The following is a 21,442-nucleotide window of genomic DNA, read 5'->3' as shown; positions in this document are numbered from 1 at the left end:
ACGAGATGCCCAGAAAATAGACCCGCGGGGAAAGGAGCGCCCAAGGCGCCTTGCGGAGAGCGCACCGGTCTTCCCCTTCTTTTGCTTGCTGTTCCGGCCGCCCAGACTGCTTCCTCGAGCGGATGTCGAGTGGGCCAAACCGGGGCCCGAGAAGCTGAGGCAAGACGCGTATACGTCCTGCTAGCAAGCAGCTAAAGCGCTCTAATGCGCCACGGATGCGGCTCGTCTCGATTGCCTGCCGTGCATGGGAGCACTCTGCCACGAAGTGCGCGTGCATCCTTGCGCTCCGCACCACAGACACGTCTTTCTGCCTCCCGTGTTTAGTGCGTGATCTGTTTTCTGGGGATGTTTCCTCCCTTTATTCTTAACGAGCAGTCCCAGATCCGTTTGCATTCATTTTTATTCTGGCTTCTTTTGTAAAGATTCAAAAGCCTGGAACCGGCTTCTAAGGGCATACCACGCTGCGTTCACTTAACAAGGGACGCGCACAGCGTAGGCATTAGCCCGCGCACGTCAACCTAAAACTGGCAAAGCCACTCGTCATGCAACGGGCCGTCTTCGACTCTCCGCTCAGGTCTTTCCTTAACTCCGGCCAATGCCGGGAATGCATGCGCCCTCCGGTTGGCTCCACTGGCTCTGTATCCCTCTCTATCTCTCTATCCACTTCCCAGGAAGCACCATCGAAGCCTTTGAACGCGAGTGCTCTCGCCTTTGTCTCGCGTCCAAAGAAGCGGAGCTGAGGGCGCCTACAAAGCGCCCTGCAAGCATGCCCGCCTCTCGCGAACCATCCTCGAGTCGGCGCTGCAGTTGAAGGCCGCCAGAAATCCGGGCTCTTCGACAACGGGCACATTACAGCGCTCCCGGTGCGAGCCCACGGTGCCTTCCACTTCATTCTCCTGGAAGGCGCACCACTTGAAGCAGCTGCTTAGGTAGAAGAGCTGCAGACTCGTCCATCCTCGCACCACCGTGGACTGCGCCAGAGGCTTGTAGTCGGGCGTCGCCGCACCGAGGGCGCGCAGCGCCACCTGGAGACCCACGACGTCGGCGTACACCTCTTCCAGTCGATCCAATCGGGTTTTGTTGGAGGGCAAAGACCGGCGCAGGCAAGTCAGGCGCCGCTGGATGTCGGCAGCGCTGCGGTCAGAGCTCCTGCTGACAAGGAGGCCGTCCGAGGCCGCCTCCGCCGCAGAGAGGTACAGCGCGGAGACGAGTTCGCGGGCCACCAGGTGGCCCAGCGCCGCGTACGTCGCCTCGGGCGATTCGCGCACCAGCATGGGAGGCAGCATGGACGTGACGGGCACGAACAACAAGCCGTAGAAGGGAAGCAGGAGCGGCTTCGCTGCCAGCATGGGCAGGCGGTGCGACATGCGCCGCGCTGTAGCGACGTGTCGGTGCAACGATGCCTTGGCTCGGTCTGCGCGCCGCCTAAGCGCAGTCAGGTACGAGCGGATGAAGGGCGTGCGGAAAACGGGCAGGTACGAGTAATGGCGCTCCAGCAACGCCTCGTCGAACAGGTCATCAGGTACTTCTGAAAGTTTAATCGCGCGAGTTATTAGGCGTGTCGTTGGCTTTATCACACATTTTTTTTTTAATGAGCTGCCAAGTCACTGTGGATAAACTGCGCCTACACTGCTTTCTGTGACCGGCCACTTCACGGTGTTGTAGGCGACAAGCAAGGTGTGGTGTTAATTATTCCAACATCACCACAAACTCAACGTCCGAGCTGTCTTAGCTATGGTACTCGTACGGCGTGTTTGTAGCTTGTCGGTGTGTTCGCGTGCCCTTGTTATAAGGTGGACAGTCTTCTTTCATACAAGGAACTCTTTCATATAAAAAGTTTGTTGTTTTATCGTATTGAATCACCATTTTTTTTCTCTCATGCCTTTTGTTATCGTTTATTTCTTTGTTGCCACTTTAAACATGTAGTGTGCCCGGGCGCGTGTGTGTCTGTGTGCGTTCGCGAGTGTATGTACCAGCGTGCGTATGTGTGTGTGCGCGTACGGGTATGAAAATTATGCGTATGCGTGACGTGTGCGTGCAGACAATCGTGTCGAGTGTGTGCGTGTGTGGGAGCGGCAAAGTTTTATATTTTCTAATGCCGCATTACAATCCAAGTTAATTTCCATTGTCACTTAGAACTAGGAATCAATCACCTTTTTTTTCGAACTGACCTGGATTTTAGTACAAACTGTGTTAAAGAGTAGTCGCAGTAAAGATGAGAAAAAAAAACATCCGTAGCCTAACACATGCCTGAAGTGGTACGCAGACATTGGAAAACCACCTTTTCAACGCGTTGCTTTTAGCTAGGTTATTATGGACTATCTTAATGTGGTACAAGAAAGAAAAAGAAAGCATGTGCATGTATAAAATGTATTTTATACAAGACTCCTCAAGACATCGTGAAAATTTCCTTAATTCCTTTTTTGACCTTTCTTACGTACAGAATTAATTTGCAATAACAACGCATTAGCTATTACAGTTACGTATTTCGTTTGGAATAACACCCTCTTCCACAATTAATCTCTTTTACATCTCATGAAAAATACAAGCAGCTGCGTTAGGCACTTTTCAAGAACGCTTACCAACAACGTCCTCAATCTGGCGAAGTCTTGCCAAGACAGTTTTTCTCTCTGCTTCCGGAAGTTTAGCCAGGCTCGTTTCTAAAACCTTGCGTATGTTTCCAATAACCGAATGAACTATATCTATGTTTGATGTTAGAACGATGCCTTCTGTAAAAGAAAAGAAAAATGTCGAATCACCATACAGGACACGTTATTTCCCGTAAGAATGGGCACTTGAACACAAAGAAAAAAAAACGAAACGTTATTTGGATAACGTTTATAACCACGTGATTAGCGAATCAGTGAGCCCTGCTGTAAGCTGTTCTTCCTTCACCGCATGAAAAAGTAAGCACGTGCCGCGAAAACTCAATTTCTTAGCACAAGCCTTTTTTTTTTCTTCCCTTATTTTACTCGAGCAAAACCAAGACGTAAGGCGTGAAATCAGTGCACACGTGGGTGCCTTTTTTTTCTCTCCACGTTTCCCTGTCATGGCGTTCAGCAGGCGCGACCGGACAGCTACCAGCCTTCGTCCTAAATGTAATTTAGACTACAGCAAAGTGCCACGGCAAGGAAAAACCGAAATGCACTAAACTAAATAATGAAATAAGTTGTTGAGGAAAGAGACAGCTAGAAAGGAGTCGCAAAGGAGCACACGAGCAATGCGAGTTGCGTACAGCCACGCACACTCTCCTTCAAGACTAACATTATGCATAACAGAAATCATGACGCCTATAGTTACGGTGACTCGAGTGGATGCTGTCTAACATATTACTGCCTGCTCAGCTTGAGTCAAAATACGTGGTTAACTAATACCCTTCACGCTTTTTAAAGATTTTTGTGGTGCACAGTATTTTCTAGTCCATCCGGCCCACCACAGCATTTTACTGCACTAGCCTTTGTTATTTCTAAGAAAAACTTCAAGTAAGCTACGCAACACACTTACTCAACATTTAACTGCCGTTATCCATCCTAGCAATAGACAGGCAAAAAAAAAAAAACAGAAAATGGTATTTGCGTCGTATATTCACGAGAATGAACTCTTCGCAAATCAATTGTAATCATATTTTAATGCCACAACTCAGTTGCGCACGCGTCCTCAAGACAAAACGTTGTAGCTCGCAGGGCAACAACTGCCAGCAGTAATTGCAATAGAGGACAGACATAAGCAGAAAGATTAAGCAACTAAGGTCAGTGAAGTAACACGTGATGAACAGAAATAGCGTGGACGCTCTTGAGAGCCGGTAGAGCCTTGATACATCCTATTTCTGTCTCGAGAAGAAAGTCAACACCCTCCTTCTACCTCACGTTGAAAGACTGCGTCAGCTGTGAGTGGTGATGTCGTAATGACGAAAGATTGAAAAGGACCGGCTTTCAAGAATGTGAGAGCTTGGCGCTGGTGCTAGGTGATCACGTACAGAGTCATCTATCCGCGGGATTCAAGGGGAACAGTACAACGAATTAGGCACGTGGATGGACACAATGATATTGGTGTCCCGGCCATAGTTGTCGTAGCACTCCTGCGCTTAATAGAGAGAACTGAATGTCAATTTCTCCAAACTGAAACCTGAATGTGCTAATTTCAGGCCTTTGAAATATTGGTATTTCGTAATAACGAATTTGTTAGGGCAGGGAATGTAATGCGAAGGCAAGATAACCACTGGTCCTTAAGGGTAAAGTAGTGGATTCCAAGAGAGAGCAAGCATAGCAGGGGCGGCAGAAAGTTAGGTGGGCGGATGAGAAAGTTAGGTGGGAGGATGAAATTAAGACGTTTTCGGGGATAGAATGGCCGCAGCTGGAAAAGGACAGGGTTTATTGGAGAGATATGCGAGAGACCTTTGTCGTGCAGGTGGCGTAGTCAGGCTGCTGATGATGATGAGCTGCCGCACGTATCAGTCACTGAGCGCACGGGGAGTTACTAACACGTGAAGGAGGCATAAACAAGCGATGATTAATAGGAAAATACGAAAGTTTTAAGTTATCTATACCTGAGAGAAAGAGGGCGGTGGCGTGCGGAGCAACGTCGTGTACAAGCTCGAAGCATCTGTACTTCGACATCTGGAGCATGGAAGACAGCTTGGCCGAGGCAGGTACGGCTAGTTGCCGCAGCAGGAGCGTGCTCACGAAGGCTCCCGCTGCCTCAGCATCGTCAATGGACACTTCAGTGGAGAAGAGAGCTGCCAGCTGCAAAGCTACCCGCCCGCCGATCGTCACGTAAACATCGTCCGCCAGGGTAACCTGTGACAGTAGAGGTAAGCAACCCAATCTAGAAAACGTGACAGCAACTTCAGTACGCATGAAAAGGAAAACCAACTGCACTTTCTTCTAATACGTTGTTGCCTCAATCATTAAGTGAGACACACTGCACGACAGCATGCAAATGGCCTGGCTTGTTATGAAAGGATCTTAGGGCGAGAACACCACGCAAGGCGGGTCATATACGAGACGGAGCTACTGGGCGCCGAACGCACAATGCCGCTTGTGACCTTCTCGGCTAAGTCCTAACCACAACTAAGTGTTCACCAGCCAATTCAGAAATTTTCTTTAGCCAGACACGTCCTTGGTCGGTCATGTCCGCTCGTCGAATATGTACAGCATTAGCAGAGTGAGGAGACCTGTAAAGGGTGCAGCATTGCAGTTTTAAGTACCTTGTGGCAAAGCTATCATAAGGTTCAGCTTGAGAACGTGACATTCAACTGAAAATGCCATTTTGAACGGTCGTCTGGGGTCACGCAGACATCATTATCTATCAACGCAAACAGTGAGCGGTGGAAAATACAGACAATCTGACAGAGACTTAAACACTCTCTTCATCAGCGAGACACATCACCACCGTCCGGCAATGGTTTACGTGACTGATTCTGGTAGATAATCCCCAGCTTTACTTGTTATTTTTTTCTAGAGCAATTCTTTACCTGGAAGTACTTCGGCTAACAAAAAACTGCTTTTCATGCCGCGAAAAATGGAAGAAAGTTATCAGCTACGCACGTGTTAGAGTATGACCCAGAAAATTAAATTATTACTACTTGAACTTACAGTCGCCTTAATAACTCGCCGAGTCAGAATGCCTGTGAAGGGTGCACTGTCGCAGTTTAAGCTAAAACGAGGCAAAGCCAACTTTAGAGGTGACATTGTCCTAAAACGAGGGAAACTACAACGCTAAGAAATGTTGAACGTCATGTCATTTAAACTACATTTATACGTAACGTTCATAAAAATACAAATATTCGCAACCAAATTTTATGTAATATGTGTGAAGCTGAGGTTGACAAGAGGTAGAGATGTCTAGGTAGAGATGACGACTTAGCAGATGACCTGGTATTTCCTCCTCATTATAAAGTCGTTCGCAAGGACAGGACCTCAAGGGGTGGTGGCGTAGCCATTCTCTTAAAAGACTCTGTAGAATGCGACCTTGTATATGATGTTCCTGACCTTGAATGCCTTTGCATAAAAATTTCTTGCTGGGGTCATTCTTTCATCCTGTATGGTTGCTACAGGCCACCAGATGCCACACCCGACTATCTTATTAAGCTACAACATCACCTGTCTCATTTCCAAAATAAGAAAATACTGTTAATAGGTGACTTCAATCTGCCAGATGTGTGCTGGGACCGCTTACAAGGCGGTGCTAAGTCTGGGAGCAGTGCAGACGTTCTGTTTGATGTCATGCTTACTCATGATTTAGCTCAAATTGTAAATCAACCTACTCGTGTACAAGGTACATCTTCCTCTATACTAGACTTAGTTTTTGCTAGCCATCAATATTCTATGCATCCTGTATCGGTCGAAACAGGCATTTCAGACCATCACCTCGTAAGTGTATCGATAGATTTAGTTAAGTCCCCTTACCACAACAAAAAAGCCAGTCATGTACGTTGTTTCAAGGATTATTCTAGGGCTGATGATGCCGCAGTGATTGAACATATGGAAACTTGTTTACCGAGCTTCGATGATAGTGATGATGTCTGCAAGCTGTGGGAGCGATTCGTCGAAATGTGTCAATATTGCCACGTATCATAGCAGTGTTTGTTCGTTCACGCTCAAGACAGCAGGAAAGGGTCGTTATCACTTTTGTTCGTGGCGCGAGAAGCGACCAGACTAATCTCGATTGTTCGCAGCCTTGAAAGGTTGCATCTAGGTTTTTCCAGATTACCGTAGATGATCTTGACCTGTTATCTGGAAGTTTCCTTGCCGGCTTTAAATTGAGCGATGCCGCGAGCGGCGGACATTCGTAGTTCGACGACCGCCGAGCACGCCTGTTGCTTACGCCGCCGCCGAGTGATTCAGTTCTTTTGAGGGCGCAAGTCAGCCCAAATAAAGAGCTTCGTTTGCAAGTATTTCTGGTGTCTTCCTGACCGCTGGACTGCCGTCACTACAACGTGACATCTGGTGGAGGTGCGGGGTAGCCTCCCATGTTCCGGACACCCCCTACAAGTCGAGACGCCAGCCCTTTGAGTCATCTACCGCAGGACCTGAGTCCAGTCCACCGCGCAAGCCGACGCCTGCAAGGGGACGCACCTGAGTTCGGGACCCTGCCGGACCCTACCCGGAAGCGAAAGCAAGTACCAACGTCCATCATGACCTTGCCCCAGACGACCACTCCAATCATTCTGCAGCAGCCCCGGGTGCCACCAACCTTCGACGCTTCGCCTGGCGCCGACCCCGAGGAATGGCTGGAGCAGTTCGACCGTGTGGCTGTCTTCAACAACTGGGACGACGCCATGAAATTTAGGTACGTCTTCTTCGCCCTGGAGGGACCAGCAAGAGTCTGGTTCGAGAATGAGGAAGCCAGCCTTGCCAACTGGGAAACCTTCAAGGAACAGCTTCTGAAGACCTTCACAAACGTCGTGCGAAAGGAGAGAGCCCAGCAGCTGCTACAGTCTCGCATACAACACCCAAACGAGACCGTTGCAGTGTATACTGAGGAGATGAAGCGTCTCTTCCGGCGTGCCGACATGAACATGAAGGAAGAAGAGAAGGTGAAGTTGCTTATGCGAGGAGTTAAAGAGCAACTATTTGCCGGCCTCGTTCGCAACCCACCGAAAACCGTCGCTGAATTCGTAGAAGAGGCATCCACAATGGAGAAAACTCTCGACGCCCGAGCCCGCCAGTATGACCGCCAGCAGCGCTTTTTGTCAGCAAGCTGCATGGACACCGCTAACAATGATAACCTGCGGGAGGTTATACGTGAAGTTGTGCGAGAGGAGCTCCGACGGTTGCTGCCAACGGGAACGCAGCCGCAACTTTCATCGCTCACTGACGTCATCCGGGACGAGGTTCAACAGGCCTTGGGTGTGACGCCGACACCCACGCAGCCTCTGCAGCCCCCAGCCATGACTTACGCCGCAGCTGTGCGCCGTCCTGCACCTCGACGACGGGACCCAAGCCCCTATCGCCCTCAGCCAGCTGCGTTGGACCGCCGCCCACTCGCCCCAACCCGCCCGTCCTACGAGCGACGCGCGCAGCCGAGGAAATGCGACGAGTGGAGAACTCCCGACCAGCGCCGCCCACTATGCTTCCACTGTGGCGAAGCCGGTCACGTCCTCCGGCATTGCCCATACAAAAGACTGGGCATCCGAGGGTTCTCTTACGACGCTCCACGACCCCGACCCGGCCAGCGACCAGCCGAAATCGAGGAGTTTTTACGTCGGGAAGAATACTCATCGCCGAGCCGCCTATCACGTTCCCCGTCGCCATCGTCCCCGCGCTTTGTTTCTCCTAGCCGAGGTTACGCCGTGCGTGGCCGCTCCCCCAGCCCACGAAGGTTAAACTAAATAAAGCAGCCTCTGGAGGTGAGGTTGCTTCTAAGCGCAATGACAAAGATCCTCCATCGACGAGTACTCAAGACCATGCCGCCACTACGACGACAACACCGACGACGACAACACCGACGACGACAACACCGACGACGACAACACCGACGACGACGACACCGACGACGACGACGCGGCCAGACTTGAAGCTTTTACCGCTGCCCAGTGAAGTAACGTCGCAGTACGCCCACCGCAGCCTCACTACTCGACGAAGCCGAGATCGGACACCGAAGACAACGTACAATACGAGAACGCGAACAAGTCACCTTGAAGTTACGGTCGACGGTCACGCGGTTACTGCCTTGGTGGACACGGGAGCTGACTACTCTGTCATGAGTGGCCCACTCGCTGTCCGACTCAGGAAGGTGACAACAACCTGGGATGGCCCGCTGATCCGCACCGCAGGTGGCAACCTGATTACGCCGTCAGGACGCTGCACCGCGAGAGTTACTGTAAATGGGAGAACCTATGCGACAACCTTCCTGATCCTACAGCAATGCTCGAGAGACGTGATTTTGGGAATGGACTTCCTGAACGAACATCGGGCGATCATCGACCTTCGATCTAAGTCGATCAAGCTTTCCACGGAAAAAGCCATACCTGTTGCGACGAGCGCGACTCATCACGTTGCCTTAAACGTCCTCGATGAAGCATTGAGCGTGCCGCCCCGATCAAGTGTTCTCGTCGGCATAGGTACTGGAGACATCGAAAATGCCGAAGGTGTTATCGAGGGGAACACCCAGTTACTCCTGGATCGAGGATTGGGCGTCGCGAGGGGAGTCGCCGAAATCCGAAATGGCCGAGCCCAGGTGTTGCTAACCAACTTCACCGAAGAATACCGGCATCTAAACAAAGGTACGACGATCGCTTTCCTCGACGAGCTGGCAGACATCAGAGACGTATTTGCCCTACCCGACCAACCTGCAGAACTATCTGAACAAGGCCATCAACCCACGTTCGACATCAACCCAGCATTACCCCGGAGCAGACAAGACCAAATACGCAGTCTTCTTCAAAGGTACACCGATTGCTTCTCATCAGCATCGAATGTGCGACGAACCCCGCTTGCCAAGCACCGCATTGTCACAGACGAACACGCACGACCACTGCGACAGAGCCCCTACCGCGTATCGCCGTTAGAACGCCAAGCTATCCGCAAGCAAGTTGAGGAAATGCTTCGTGACGACGTCATCCAGCCATCGAGGAGCCCCTGGGCAGCACCGGTCGTCCTAGTGAAAAAGAAAGACGGCACCCTTCGCTTTTGCGTCGATTACCGCCGCCTGAACAACATTACGAAGAAGGATGTCTACCCCCTCCCCCGCATCGACGATACACTGGACCGGCTGTGCAACGCTAAGTACTTCTCATCGATGGACCTGAAGAGCGGCTACTGGCAAATTGAAGTCGACGAAAGAGATCGCGAGAAGACTGCGTTCATCACGCCAGACGGACTCTTCGAGTTCAAGGTGATGCCATTCGGCCTCTGCTCTGCCCCAGCGACGTTCCAGCGAGTAATGGATACGGTGCTCGCAGGCTTGAAATGGCAGATTTGCCTAGTCTACTTAGATGACGTTGTTGTCTTCTCCTCAAGCTTTGAAGACCACCTCAGAAGGCTTCGGATAGTGCTGGAAACGATCAAGTCTTCAGGCCTGACACTGAAACGAGAGAAGTGCCACTTCGCTTACGAGGAGCTGCTGTTCCTTGGTCACGTCGTAAGCAAGGATGGAGTTCGCCCAGACCCCAAGAAGACGGCTGCGATCGCAGAGTTTCCACAGCCTAATGACAAGAAGGCTATACGCAGATTCCTTGGATTATGCGCTTATTACCGGCGATTCGTCAAGAACTTTTCGCGCATCGCTGAACCTTTGACCCAACTTACCAAGGCTGACGTGCCTTTTAAATGGGAAAGGCCGCAAGAGGAAGCTTTCAACGAACTGAAGCGGCGCTTACAGTCCCCTCCTGTGCTCGGGCACTTTGATGAAAACGCCGAAACCGAAGTTCATACCGATGCAAGCAGTGTGGGCTTAGGAGCGGTCCTCGTTCAGAAAAATGGCAGACAGGAGAAGGTTATCGCGTACGCTAGCCGTTCACTGTCGAAAGCCGAGGCCAACTACTCGACCACCGAGAAAGAATGTCTCGCCATTATTTGGGCCACGTCGAAATTTCGCCCCTACCTGTACGGACAACCATTCAAGGTTGTGAGCGATCACCATGCTCTGTGTTGGCTAGCCAATTTGAAAGATCCCTCCGGCCGCCTTGCTCGTTGGAGCCTGCGCCTTCAAGAATTCGACATAACTGTAGTCTTCAAATCTGGCCGCAAGCATTCCGACGCAGACTGCTTGTCGCGAGCCCCAGTCGACGCAGCACCGGAAGAGGAAGACGACGACGCTTTCTTAGGACCGGTAAGCGCGAGCAGTTTCGCGCAGCAGCAGCGCTCGGATCCTGAGTTGCAAAGCCTGGTTGATTATCTGCAAGGCAAGACCGCATCGCCTCCCCGAGGGTTCAAGCGGCAACTGTCGTCCTTCGTCCTTCACAATAATGTCCTCCTGAAGAAGAACTTCGCGCCGAACAGGACAGTGCATCTTCTTGTGGTGCCCAAAAATCTCAGGCAAGAAATTATGCAGGCATGCCATGATGAGCCGACTGCAGGACATCTCGGGATTGCTCGCACGTTGCACCGCATCCAGGAGAAGTACTATTGGCCACGGCTAGCTACCGACGTTTCCCATTACGTGAAAACGTGCCGTGAGTGTCAGCGACGCAAAACGCCTCCGACTAGACCAGCCGGACTCCTGAACCCCATACCACCGCCAACTAAGCCCTTTCAGCAAATAGGGATGGACCTCCTCGGCCCCTTCCCGACCTCTTCATCAGGAAACAAGTGGATCATCGTGGCCACCGACTACATGACCCGCTACGCAGAAGCAAAAGCGTTGCCTAGTGGTACCGCAACAGAAGTCGCAAAATTTTTTGTCGAACAAATTCTCCTGCGACACGGCGCCCCGGAAGTGCTCATCACAGACAGAGGAACGGCGTTTACAGCGGAGCTGACGCAAGCCATTTTAAACTACAGCCAGACAAGCCATCGGAGAACCACTGCCTATCATCCACAAACCAACGGACTCACAGAGCGTCTGAACAAAACCATCGCAGACATGCTCTCCATGTACATCGACGCCGAACACAAGACGTGGGACTCCATTCTGCCCTACGTGATCTTCGCTTATAATACTGCCGTCCAGGAGACAACCAGGTTTACCCCATTCCAGCTGGTATACGGCAGGAAGCCCACGACAACACTCGACGCAATGCTCCCGCACGTTTCCGACGAAGACAACCTCGACGTCGCCGCCTACCTTCATCGCGCCGAGGAAGCCCGAAGACTTGCGCGGCTTCGCATTCAAGACCAGCAGCACACCGACGCCCGACGCTACAATCTGCGCCGACGAGACACGCATTACAAGCCAGGTGATCGTGTTTGGATATGGACGCCAGTTCGCCGCCGTGGATTGAGTGAAAAGTTGCTGCGACGCTACTTTGGCCCGTACAAGGTTCTCCGTCGCATCGGCGACCTCGACTACGAAGTCATCCCCGACGGCACGACAGCATCTCAGCGACGCCGCACACGCCCGGAAGTCGTACATGTCGTACGCCTGAAGCCATATTATGAACGCTAAAGGACTGGAAGTTTTCATTGTCCGTGTTTATTTTCATTTTAAAGCATCGAGACGATGCTGCTTTGAAAGGGGGGTAATGCCACGTATCATTGCAGTGTTTGTTCGTTCACGCTCAAGACAGCAGGAAAGGGTCGTTATCACTTTTGTTCGTGGCGCGAGAAGCGACCAGACTAATCTCGATTGTTCGCAGCCTTGAAAGGCTGCATCTAGGTTTTTCCAGATTACCGTAGATGATCTTGACCTGTTATCTGGAAGTTTCCTTGCCGGCTTTAAATTGAGCGATGCCGCGAGCGGCGGACATTCGTAGTTCGACGACCGCCGAGCACGCCTGTTCACTCTAAGAAAAAAAGGTGTGATCTTAGTCCTTTAAGGGGGTAAATCCACTGACGCTGTGGCGAGCCCCTTTTGGTGCAAATTTACACCCTCGTCGGGAGACTAAGTTCGTACGGTGTAATGTTTAGGCTGCAATAGGACTAATGTTATTCCTTTTGGACAAGTGTAAGTATAAGCCCTTGATGACTAACGTTACCCTTCCTAAGAAAGACTAACGCTTAGGCCATGAAAGTGCAAACATATGCTTTACTTTCTGGTGCATGTTTGCATCCACTCGGAATAAGCTTATGCTCTATTCCAAAGCGTAAACTTATCCTCGCAAGGGCTACAATTAAGCCTATCAAATGAGCTTACTACAACGCTCCTGAAGTGCAACTTTACACCTTATCAATGGGCGTAACATTGCTCTGCAAGAGCATATGGTTTTGATCTTTTCAGGTGCACATTTACACCATGTTAGAAAGGGTAAAAAAAAGGACTAACAGGGGGCAAAGGGTGTAACTGTTGGTCCCCTGGAAACCGTGCTACAGTTAGTCCCCGGGAGCAGACGTTTAATGAAAGCAAACTACACGTGACTTCCAGTGTAATTAAGAGGGGGAGAGTTTCCGACAGAGCTTAACACACATAACAACGATAAAGGAAACAGAAATAAACATACATGAAAACACCAGGATTCGAACCGACAACCTTTGGATTACGAGCCGAGCGCGGATACGACTACGCCACCACAACAGACGGTCTGAGGCAGAAAATAAAAGCCTTATATGCGAAACACACACATTGTCTGTCTTTACCGCTCAAGCTGTTATCAAACATATTGCTGTTTAGAGCACAGTATGGTAATTTTTGTGTCATATGCTTTTGGAACAACCTGCGGTAAGCTTTAGTGCGCACGCACAACTGTCTAAATCGTGTTTTGGACAAAGAAGAGGTGCTGAACTGTGTGTACATTACGGCCGGTACTTCACAACCACAACAGTTGATTTCTTTTCGTTTGTTTTTTTGCTTATAAGGTGGTCTTACTTCTAGCAATTGCCAGCTGCACATTACAGCCTGTTGAAAACAAATATAGAAGGCGATGGTTCACCTCATTTTTTGTTACTGGCGGACAGCGGTAACAGGGAATTGACTGCTTGCCACTCTCCGGTTCGCTAAATGTCGCCGATACTTGCACAGTATCACATAAGCTCGTAAACAAACGGCAACGATATGAAACTACGTGTACTTGCCCAACCCTAACCTTTACTACTCACATTCGACACGTATTGAAGCTCGTAGTATTTGTTTATGCACTTGCACAGCTGCCAGCCGTTTCGGTTGCACGAAGCCTTTTTCTCACGCGAAAGGCTATCCGCTTCGTCACAGGCAACGGCGGTGCTCTCACTGGCCTTAGACTACGCCCTGCGCTTCAAAAATCGAGTACTATTGCAGTCGGAGTCTTCTCGCGCGATTTTCGCGTGTTGCTATGCTGCGGTTCGCCCCCCGTTAGTCTCTTTCTCGGCAGTTAGTCTGTTAAGTTTGCGCACAGCGCGCATTTGTGGCAAGAAGAGTGTCGTGTGCAAATTTAGGGACTAGCGGGCCCTTTTGAGGACTCAAATTGTCTTTACTGCCCTCTGGGCTGGTTTTTTTAGAGTGTAAACTTACCCTCACAAGGGTTGTAGTTAAACCTACCTAATGAGTTCATAACGACGCTCCCGAAGCGCAACTTTGCACCGTATCAGTGGGCATATCATTGCCCTGCAAGTGTGTATGTTATCATACACCTACAGAGCAAAGCTGCTTGCTGAAAAGACATGATAACTACCTCATTTACGTGCAGTTCACAGACGTTTTTCTCTTCCACAATCCTGGTTATGTTTGTGTTAGTGCGATAAATTTGTGGCGTGCCGTGCAGCACATCACAGGGCAGTTTTGCACTCCAGTGACAGTACACCAGTACGCACGACAGGGTTTATTTCGTATTGAGTTTAAAATAACAAAATAATTCTCAGCAGTCTTGTGTCAACGTCGTGATGGCATCCATTCTCCAAGCGAACCTGTGTGAGAAAAAAAAAAGATCGTTGAAATATGCCGGTAAGTACACATATTTAAAGTTGCAGTGAAGAGGAATCTGAACTCGTCTTTTTGCCACGGGAACTCAATCTACACGTTCCGAGCATTCTAAGAAACTTCGATTTATTGCCCTTTGTGGCCGATTTCCATAATTAAATCGAATTAACGTCCGGCTCCCGCTTTCTTTTTTTTAATTCTCCCCCGTACGGTGGGCGGAGTCGACCAACGCGTGGAGTGCCTTTCACCCAGTCCCGTGGAGGCTTGCCGCTCTGCCATCGGCGGAGTAATACGTAGTAATCCGTAGAAGCAAACAGTCCGCCCGTATTTTTATTTCGGCGGCCTTATTTTGCGGATGTATCATCTGCGAATGAAACTATTTATTCACGGAAACCTAAAAACAAAATAAAGCGAAAGCAAAGCCTCCACAGAGCCTCCACAAAAGCGCATGCGCACTGAGATCTTGCGTTTCTTTCTGCAACAACTTGCAAAATTGTATAAGTCAGCTCCTCAAGAAGGATGGTTTCTGACCAAAAGCACTCGTTCACAGAGAACAGTCTCGCATTCTTTCTAGAAAAGGAAGGTGGGAGAAGCCCCTAATCTATTTCGCGATCGACTGACGCATTTCCCCTTTTGTGGGCCGAGCAGGAAGTGATAATGCAGTCTGGGGAAAAAATCTGCTGTGTTAAAAAAATATCTTCTAAGTCAGCGGCAATTTTGCAAGTTGTGAACTGTTGTGAGGGTTTATTGACGTGAAATAGCGACAGAAAAATGTTTGCGGGTGAAGCTTGAGCACGGCTATAGCGACTTGGAGAAAGAACTGAAAATTGGTTTTGAGGAAAGGAAATGAATGACGCAGTAAGTGTCTCACATATCACGGTGACCACCCGAACCGCGTGCGTCTGGAACAAAGATTGCCAAATGGCTCTGAGCCGCATAATAAAAAAGTGTTGGTCTCCAGTTCAATTATTTTCTTTTTAATTTCAACCATTCAGAGAAATAATCAAGGTTCATAAATGAAAGTAGGACTCAACCTCTGAAGCTTAAATGGCCTAATAGCTTCACTCATGCTGGAAGTTGCGTGCATTTTACAACATACATCCGCCGTCAATAGCTCATGAAAGGCGACTGCGTCGAAAACATGTAAAAGCTGAGCGTCCAAAACTTATTGCTGGAGATATAAGGTTTGCACTGTGCAATTTTCACCATTACGATTAGTCTGCATATATTTATACTAAGATGCATGGAAAAACGGTGACGAAATTGAATTATTTTAGTGAAAGTGTACATGAGCATAAGTAATTCCTCACCCTTCTACAGAATACAAGCAGATAAACGTTCGACAGTACTTACCAGGATTGATGACGTCGTCGCGAAGTAAGCCTGTTGGCAGGCTATCGAAACGCGTTATTCCTTCGGCGACTGCACACCACAGAGTTCGCATAGCAGACAACATGAGAAGCACGGTCCAGAGGCGCCAAGTCCAAACCACATCTGGCAGCAGCTGCCAGTAACACGCAGTACAATGACGGGTCGCGCTCTATTCGCGGAAGGACAAATGAGCGAACCCACGTGTCCCTTGCAACCTTTCTTCATGCCCTTCACTATTTCCTCCTCCTGCAGGCAGATTCTTGCTTCTTCTCTTCTTTTCCTTCTCTGAACCGGTTTCCGCGTGTCCCTCGTGTCTGCTTTCTTGGTATTTCACCTCTACCGTTTCCCCCCAGAACAGCCGAGGAAAGACAGGTGAATACAAAAAATATTTTTTTACCCTTTTCCCCCACCTCTTTCGTACATAGGAAAACTATGAACAGTGATACAAACCGCATTCCTTACTCAGAAAATGAGGACACAGCTGACACAGCTCGGTTATAAATCAGTCTTGTACACCTTACAGAAAATAGCAAACCGATTACAATTAAAATGGTTCCAACTGAAATATAATTGATTGGAGAGAACGCCAACCAAAAAATAAAAAAAAACACGTTTCGGAACCTACTCGGTTTTTTCACCACGTGCGACTGTGGGCGAGTTGTAGCTTGCATTTTTAAGCATTCTGCTAGTCATCCGCCGGGTCACTGAACGTAAACCGTGGATGTAATAGGGGGGGAAGAGTTTCTTGGGAGTGGTTTACATTGCGCCGCGTGTGTCTGATGACTCAAGTAAGAGCCTTCTGCGGCGGCGTGATCGGCATCGTACATCGGCGAGATTACAGTCATGGCGAGACCAAAAACTTCGCTGAACAAAACGATGTCAAACAAATGAACAGGCAACGAAGCGCAGTGGCGGACACTGTGAGTGAGGCTTGTGACCACAACATTGACTTCGAGGGAACTACTGCACTGGACAGCGAGCCACGCCCATGCAGAAGGCTCTTATCATGATATATTCAGCAGACACGGAAACCAGGTTAAGTGACGAATGCGCGCCCTTCCGCGAGCTTCATCGGTTTTCGAGCGAAGCGCTCTTGCCCCCTTTGGTCGTTTATAAATGCGGAGTAGTGGACTCGCGACAAAAAACTATTCGGACTACTTGCTGCAGTCATACGTGGCCGAAGGCGCCTTCCTTTCCCTCTTTCGTACACAGCCCTTTCTACAGAAATTTGTTTGCGAGTGTGCCATGAGAAATATGGCATGTAACAAAGTTTGAGCATTCATTCATTGATCACACAATAATTAATGACAAGCAGTATTTCTGCTCTCTGTTTTTCTCCTGGCGCATAGTATTCAAAAGAACTTTTCAGATTTAGTGGAGAAATAAACAAAAAACTTGCACTGCTAGGGAGGAGGATAAAGTGGCCGAGGACTCAACTTGCTTCCCAAAAATCATGTTTTTCTTCTGTTCCTATGTAAAATATTACCGTAGGCTCACCCCCGCCCCGTCCTCCTAACAGCAAAGTTGTCAAGTGCAAACTGCGTTTAGGTTATTTAAGCACTCGCAACATCGACTGATGCAATACGTAAACCACGAATGTCCTACAGACAAACGTGAGCTTATGATGTAAGTGTAATTATCACACTAAATCAAGACCCGCCGATCTTGTTGTTACGTGCAGCTGAGCGCGAGATGTAAATATTGCATTTTCTTGATAATGGACACAGATTAAATGCGCATAGAACGTGAACGTAGGAGTTTATCGTCGCATCATGTCATATTAAAGCATCGAATATTTTTTGTCGTACTAGAAATAGCCTATAAGAAAAAGAGCTCTAAGGATTTGCATTCCGTTTTCAGCATAGACTGTTCAGCTTAATCTTTTTACTTGATGCATTTGCCACACAATCAAAATCGACCATTATATACGTTCTTCGCCGTCCCTCTATGAAGTAGAACGTTCTTGTGGCCTAGTTGGTTCATTGCAGAAAAGCACGAATGGGACAAGACAGGAGAACGAGGAACACAAACGACAACTCTATGAAGACGCACTCCGCACAAAATGCTGCACGAGCGCCCCGTCGTGGCACACGAGCAAACTATAGCCTTCCCGCTGTTTTAGGGGCATGAACGGACGCGTAGATATCAACACTGGTAGAGAGTGTAAGTAGGGTGCAAGTTTTCTGAAAGGGGGTAAGTGATCGGGAGCGTGTTTTTAACGGGTGTAAAGTTATTCCTAGGGCCCTCTAAAGGGTGTAAAAGTCTATGCTATGCCCTTTTTACCCCTTTCTCACACCCTTTTTTCTAAGAGTGTTGCTTACGCCGCCGCCGAGTGATTCAGTTCTTTTGAGGGCGCAAGTCAGCCCAAATAAAGAGCTTCGTTTGCAAGTATTTCTGGTGTCTTCCTGACCGCTGGACTGCCGTCACTACAACGTGACAATATTGTCTAAATGCCTTCGTTCCGAATAAACGCAAAAAAGTTCACAAACGCACACCTTGGATGACGCGGAAGATTATTCAACTGAAGCGAAAACTAAAAAGATCTAAGAAAAAAAACCACCAGTTAAGTCAGATTGAAACGCTTAAAAATAATCTTGAACGTGCGGTTCGTGAGTCAAAAGACTTGTACTTTAACACAACGTTACCCAGTTTTGTTAAAAATGACCCAGGTAAATTTTGGAACTTCCTGAGTGACAGCAAGAAACATATCTCAAAAATAACAGCGGAGGGAGATACTTTGACTGATCCGATTGACATTGCACGCCATTTTAATTCTTTTTTTCACAGCGTATTCTCTGAAGCAGGTGTACAAACTGTACAAAGCGCATCATATTTTCCTGTATCGGAGGTTGACTTTGTTAGCCTCCCTGGTGTATTTGCTTTGCTTTTAGAACTGAAACCTAAAACTTCTTCTGGTCCTGATAATTTACCAAATGTATTTTTGCGACGCTATGCCGAAATAATTGCGAAGTTTCTTTTTGTGTTGTTTAAAAAATCTCTGCTGTCATCAAAACTTCCGGTTGAATGGAAGACTGCTCGAGTTGTTCCCATCTTTAAAAAAGGTGACTGCACATTACTACAAAATTACCGTCCTATTTCTTTAACTTCCGCATGCTGTAAAATGCTCGAACATATTATTGCTAAACATATTAACAAATTTCTTGAAGAACACTCCATATTAAGCGACTTTCAGCATGGGTTTAGAAAGGGCTATTCTACAATAACACAATTAGTTACAATAGTACACACTTTTGCTAAAACACTGGATATGAATGGTCAAATGGACACCATATTTATGGATTTCAGCAAAGCATTTGATAAAGTTCACCACGGAAAACTCATTCAAAAACTAAAAAACATTAATCTTCCAGACATTTTAATATCGTGGATTCAAGATTACCTCACGAATAGAGTGCAATTTGTTTCAGTCGATGGGTGCAGCTCCAGTTGTCTCCCAGTCACCTCTGGGGTGCCCCAAGGAAGCGTCTTGGGGCCCTTGCTTTTTCAGATTTACATCAATGATATTGTTAATGTGGTTACTCCAGGAACTCATATTCGCTTGTTTGCTGATGATTGTGTCGTTTTCCGTCAAATTACGTGTACTAACGATCAAAACGAACTTGACCAGTGTCTTCGAAATGTTCTTGATTGGTGCAGCGAGTTTTCCATGGTTCTTAACACTGAAAAAACAGTTTAGATGCAAATAACACATAAAAAGAACCCAATTAACCACGTGTATACACTCGGATCATCAACACTAAAGCAGGTTAATAGCTACAAATATCTAGGTGTAACAATCACAAGCAGTCTTTCCTGGAACTCACATATAGATAACATATGCTCCTCTGCATTTAAAAAGCTGTGTTTTCTGAGGCATAAACTAAGAAATTCACCTTCTCACGTAAAACTGCTAACGTATAACACTTACATCAGGCCAAAGCTTGAGTATGCTTCGGTTGTTTGGGACCCATTCACTAAACTTAACATATATAAATTAGAAAGGGTTCAAAGAAAAGCTGTTAGGTTTATCTATTCCAAATTTAAAATCACCGACTCCCCCACTGACCTCATGGCGGCTAACAATATTGAAACACTTGAAACGCGAAGAGGAAAATATCGCCTTGAGTTTTTTTATTCTTTACTTAACCATAAGTTTGCTTTGGATCCTTCACAGTACATATCCCCTTTAACCACACGTTATACCCGACATCATCACATTCACTCATTGACACCGTATTTTGCGAAAACTGACTGTTTTAAGTATTCGTTTTTTCCGCGGACAATATCCGATTGGAACCATGTTATGACATCGTAATAGTTTGCAATATTTGTCTCCTCATTTTTATGTATATTTCTTTTCATTGTGTTCTGTATCTTTTGAGTTTTAAGAATATATGCCTGTCCTGCTTGGACCCTGAAAAGGGTCTGCAGTATGTACTAAATAAAAATAAAAATAAAAAAGACAGCACTTAGTACGCCCTTAGAAAAGTTGGTCAGCGCTCAGTCGAAGCAGAAACGAGCAGCACTTCGAAGCCAGTGTGCTCACGTCACTACGGCAGGTAGCGTTAGTAAAACGGCCCTAACCCATTCAGTAGTATAAGCAGAACACGCTAGAGCTTGTTTCGGCCACGAGAGAAGCTCCACTACCCGCCCTAATTATCCTTAGCGGGCACATTAACTGAACTGCGAGATGACGCCAAGTGATCATATAGATATTGGCCTCATATAATAAACAATGGTCAGATTTGTCACTGTTTAGAGTCTGGGTGAGACAAACCTCGAGTAGAGCCAAAGTATGAGACGTTGACAGCACCTAATCAGTTTTACGCGACAAATGTTGTAAAAGTTCTGTGACACCGGTGTGAAAGGAGCAGGTATAAAAAACTGGATATGCACTTTTCGGGTCCGCTTTTGCAAAAAAAAAAAAAATAAAAGTCTCAAGGCTGCGTTCTCAGAATCACCATTAGAATCCTAAGAAGCAGCGAATTTTAACGCGAATTTGATGCGCCAGCACGCAATGGTGACGAAAACTATCAAAAAAGACAGTGATACCTTCGATAATAGCAAGGTGCACACACAAGCACAAGTCTGGACGGGAGCGAGGCGTTTTCCAGGATAAAATGAGCCCTAAGCACGCAAAGTAATCATTTTGACATGCGAAACAGCACGTGACAGCTGTAGCAGGACCAACAGCATCCACGCAAAGCCTGAGCTGCCACCTTCGGCTGACGGTAACTTGAAACCACAAAAAAAAAACATGTGCGTGCTGATGCAGCGTTCTTTTTCGAACAATTTCACGCGAAACTACCTTGCATGCAAATGCAGAAAGGCAAAGAAGGAATTTGCGACTACATATGTCATTTCTTGTGACAGTTGGATGTTAGGCAGGTAGCCTCTTAATAAAGTAGGAATTTTTTTTTAATTTCAGCTTCAGGCACCAAAAAATTAATCGGTTGTCAGAAGCGCCATGTACCGGAGTGCAAAGATACTAGTTCAACGACGTGGCACGCTCTGCATTAAGGAAAATATTCGTACACAGCCGGGTTGCGAAGTATCACAAACGAAGTTATAAGGCATATAGGACAGTAGGGACGCTAAGGAGAAGTACAAGTTGGCCTAAGCCCATAAGCTACGGCGTTCT

The 21,442-nt window shown here is 47.8% G+C and overlaps 1 protein-coding gene across 1 annotated transcript in view; it reads right to left on the bottom strand.

Moving 5' to 3' along the window:
- Nucleotides 1–563: 563 nt before the first annotated feature.
- Nucleotides 564–21,442, bottom strand: part of LOC149341533 (uncharacterized) — a 35,975-nt gene continuing 15,096 nt past the window's right edge. Inside the window, exons 3-5 of the mRNA XM_089541986.1 lie at nt 4,547–4,796; nt 2,583–2,729; nt 564–1,528 (exon numbers count right to left, since the gene is read on the bottom strand). Of these exons, the coding sequence (XP_089398112.1) occupies nt 747–1,528; nt 2,583–2,729; nt 4,547–4,796 (1,179 nt within the window). The 3' untranslated portion in view covers nt 564–746. The remainder of the gene's footprint in view (nt 1,529–2,582; nt 2,730–4,546; nt 4,797–21,442) is intronic.

The sequence above is a fragment of the Amblyomma mixtum genome, chromosome 5 (genome assembly GCF_055824585.1).
Source record: "Amblyomma mixtum isolate Tamu chromosome 5, ASM5582458v1, whole genome shotgun sequence".
Classification (NCBI taxonomy): Eukaryota; Metazoa; Arthropoda; class Arachnida; order Ixodida; family Ixodidae; genus Amblyomma; species Amblyomma mixtum.
The sequence above is the reverse complement of the archived record's forward strand: the minus strand, read 5'-3'. Positions and strand labels throughout refer to the sequence as shown.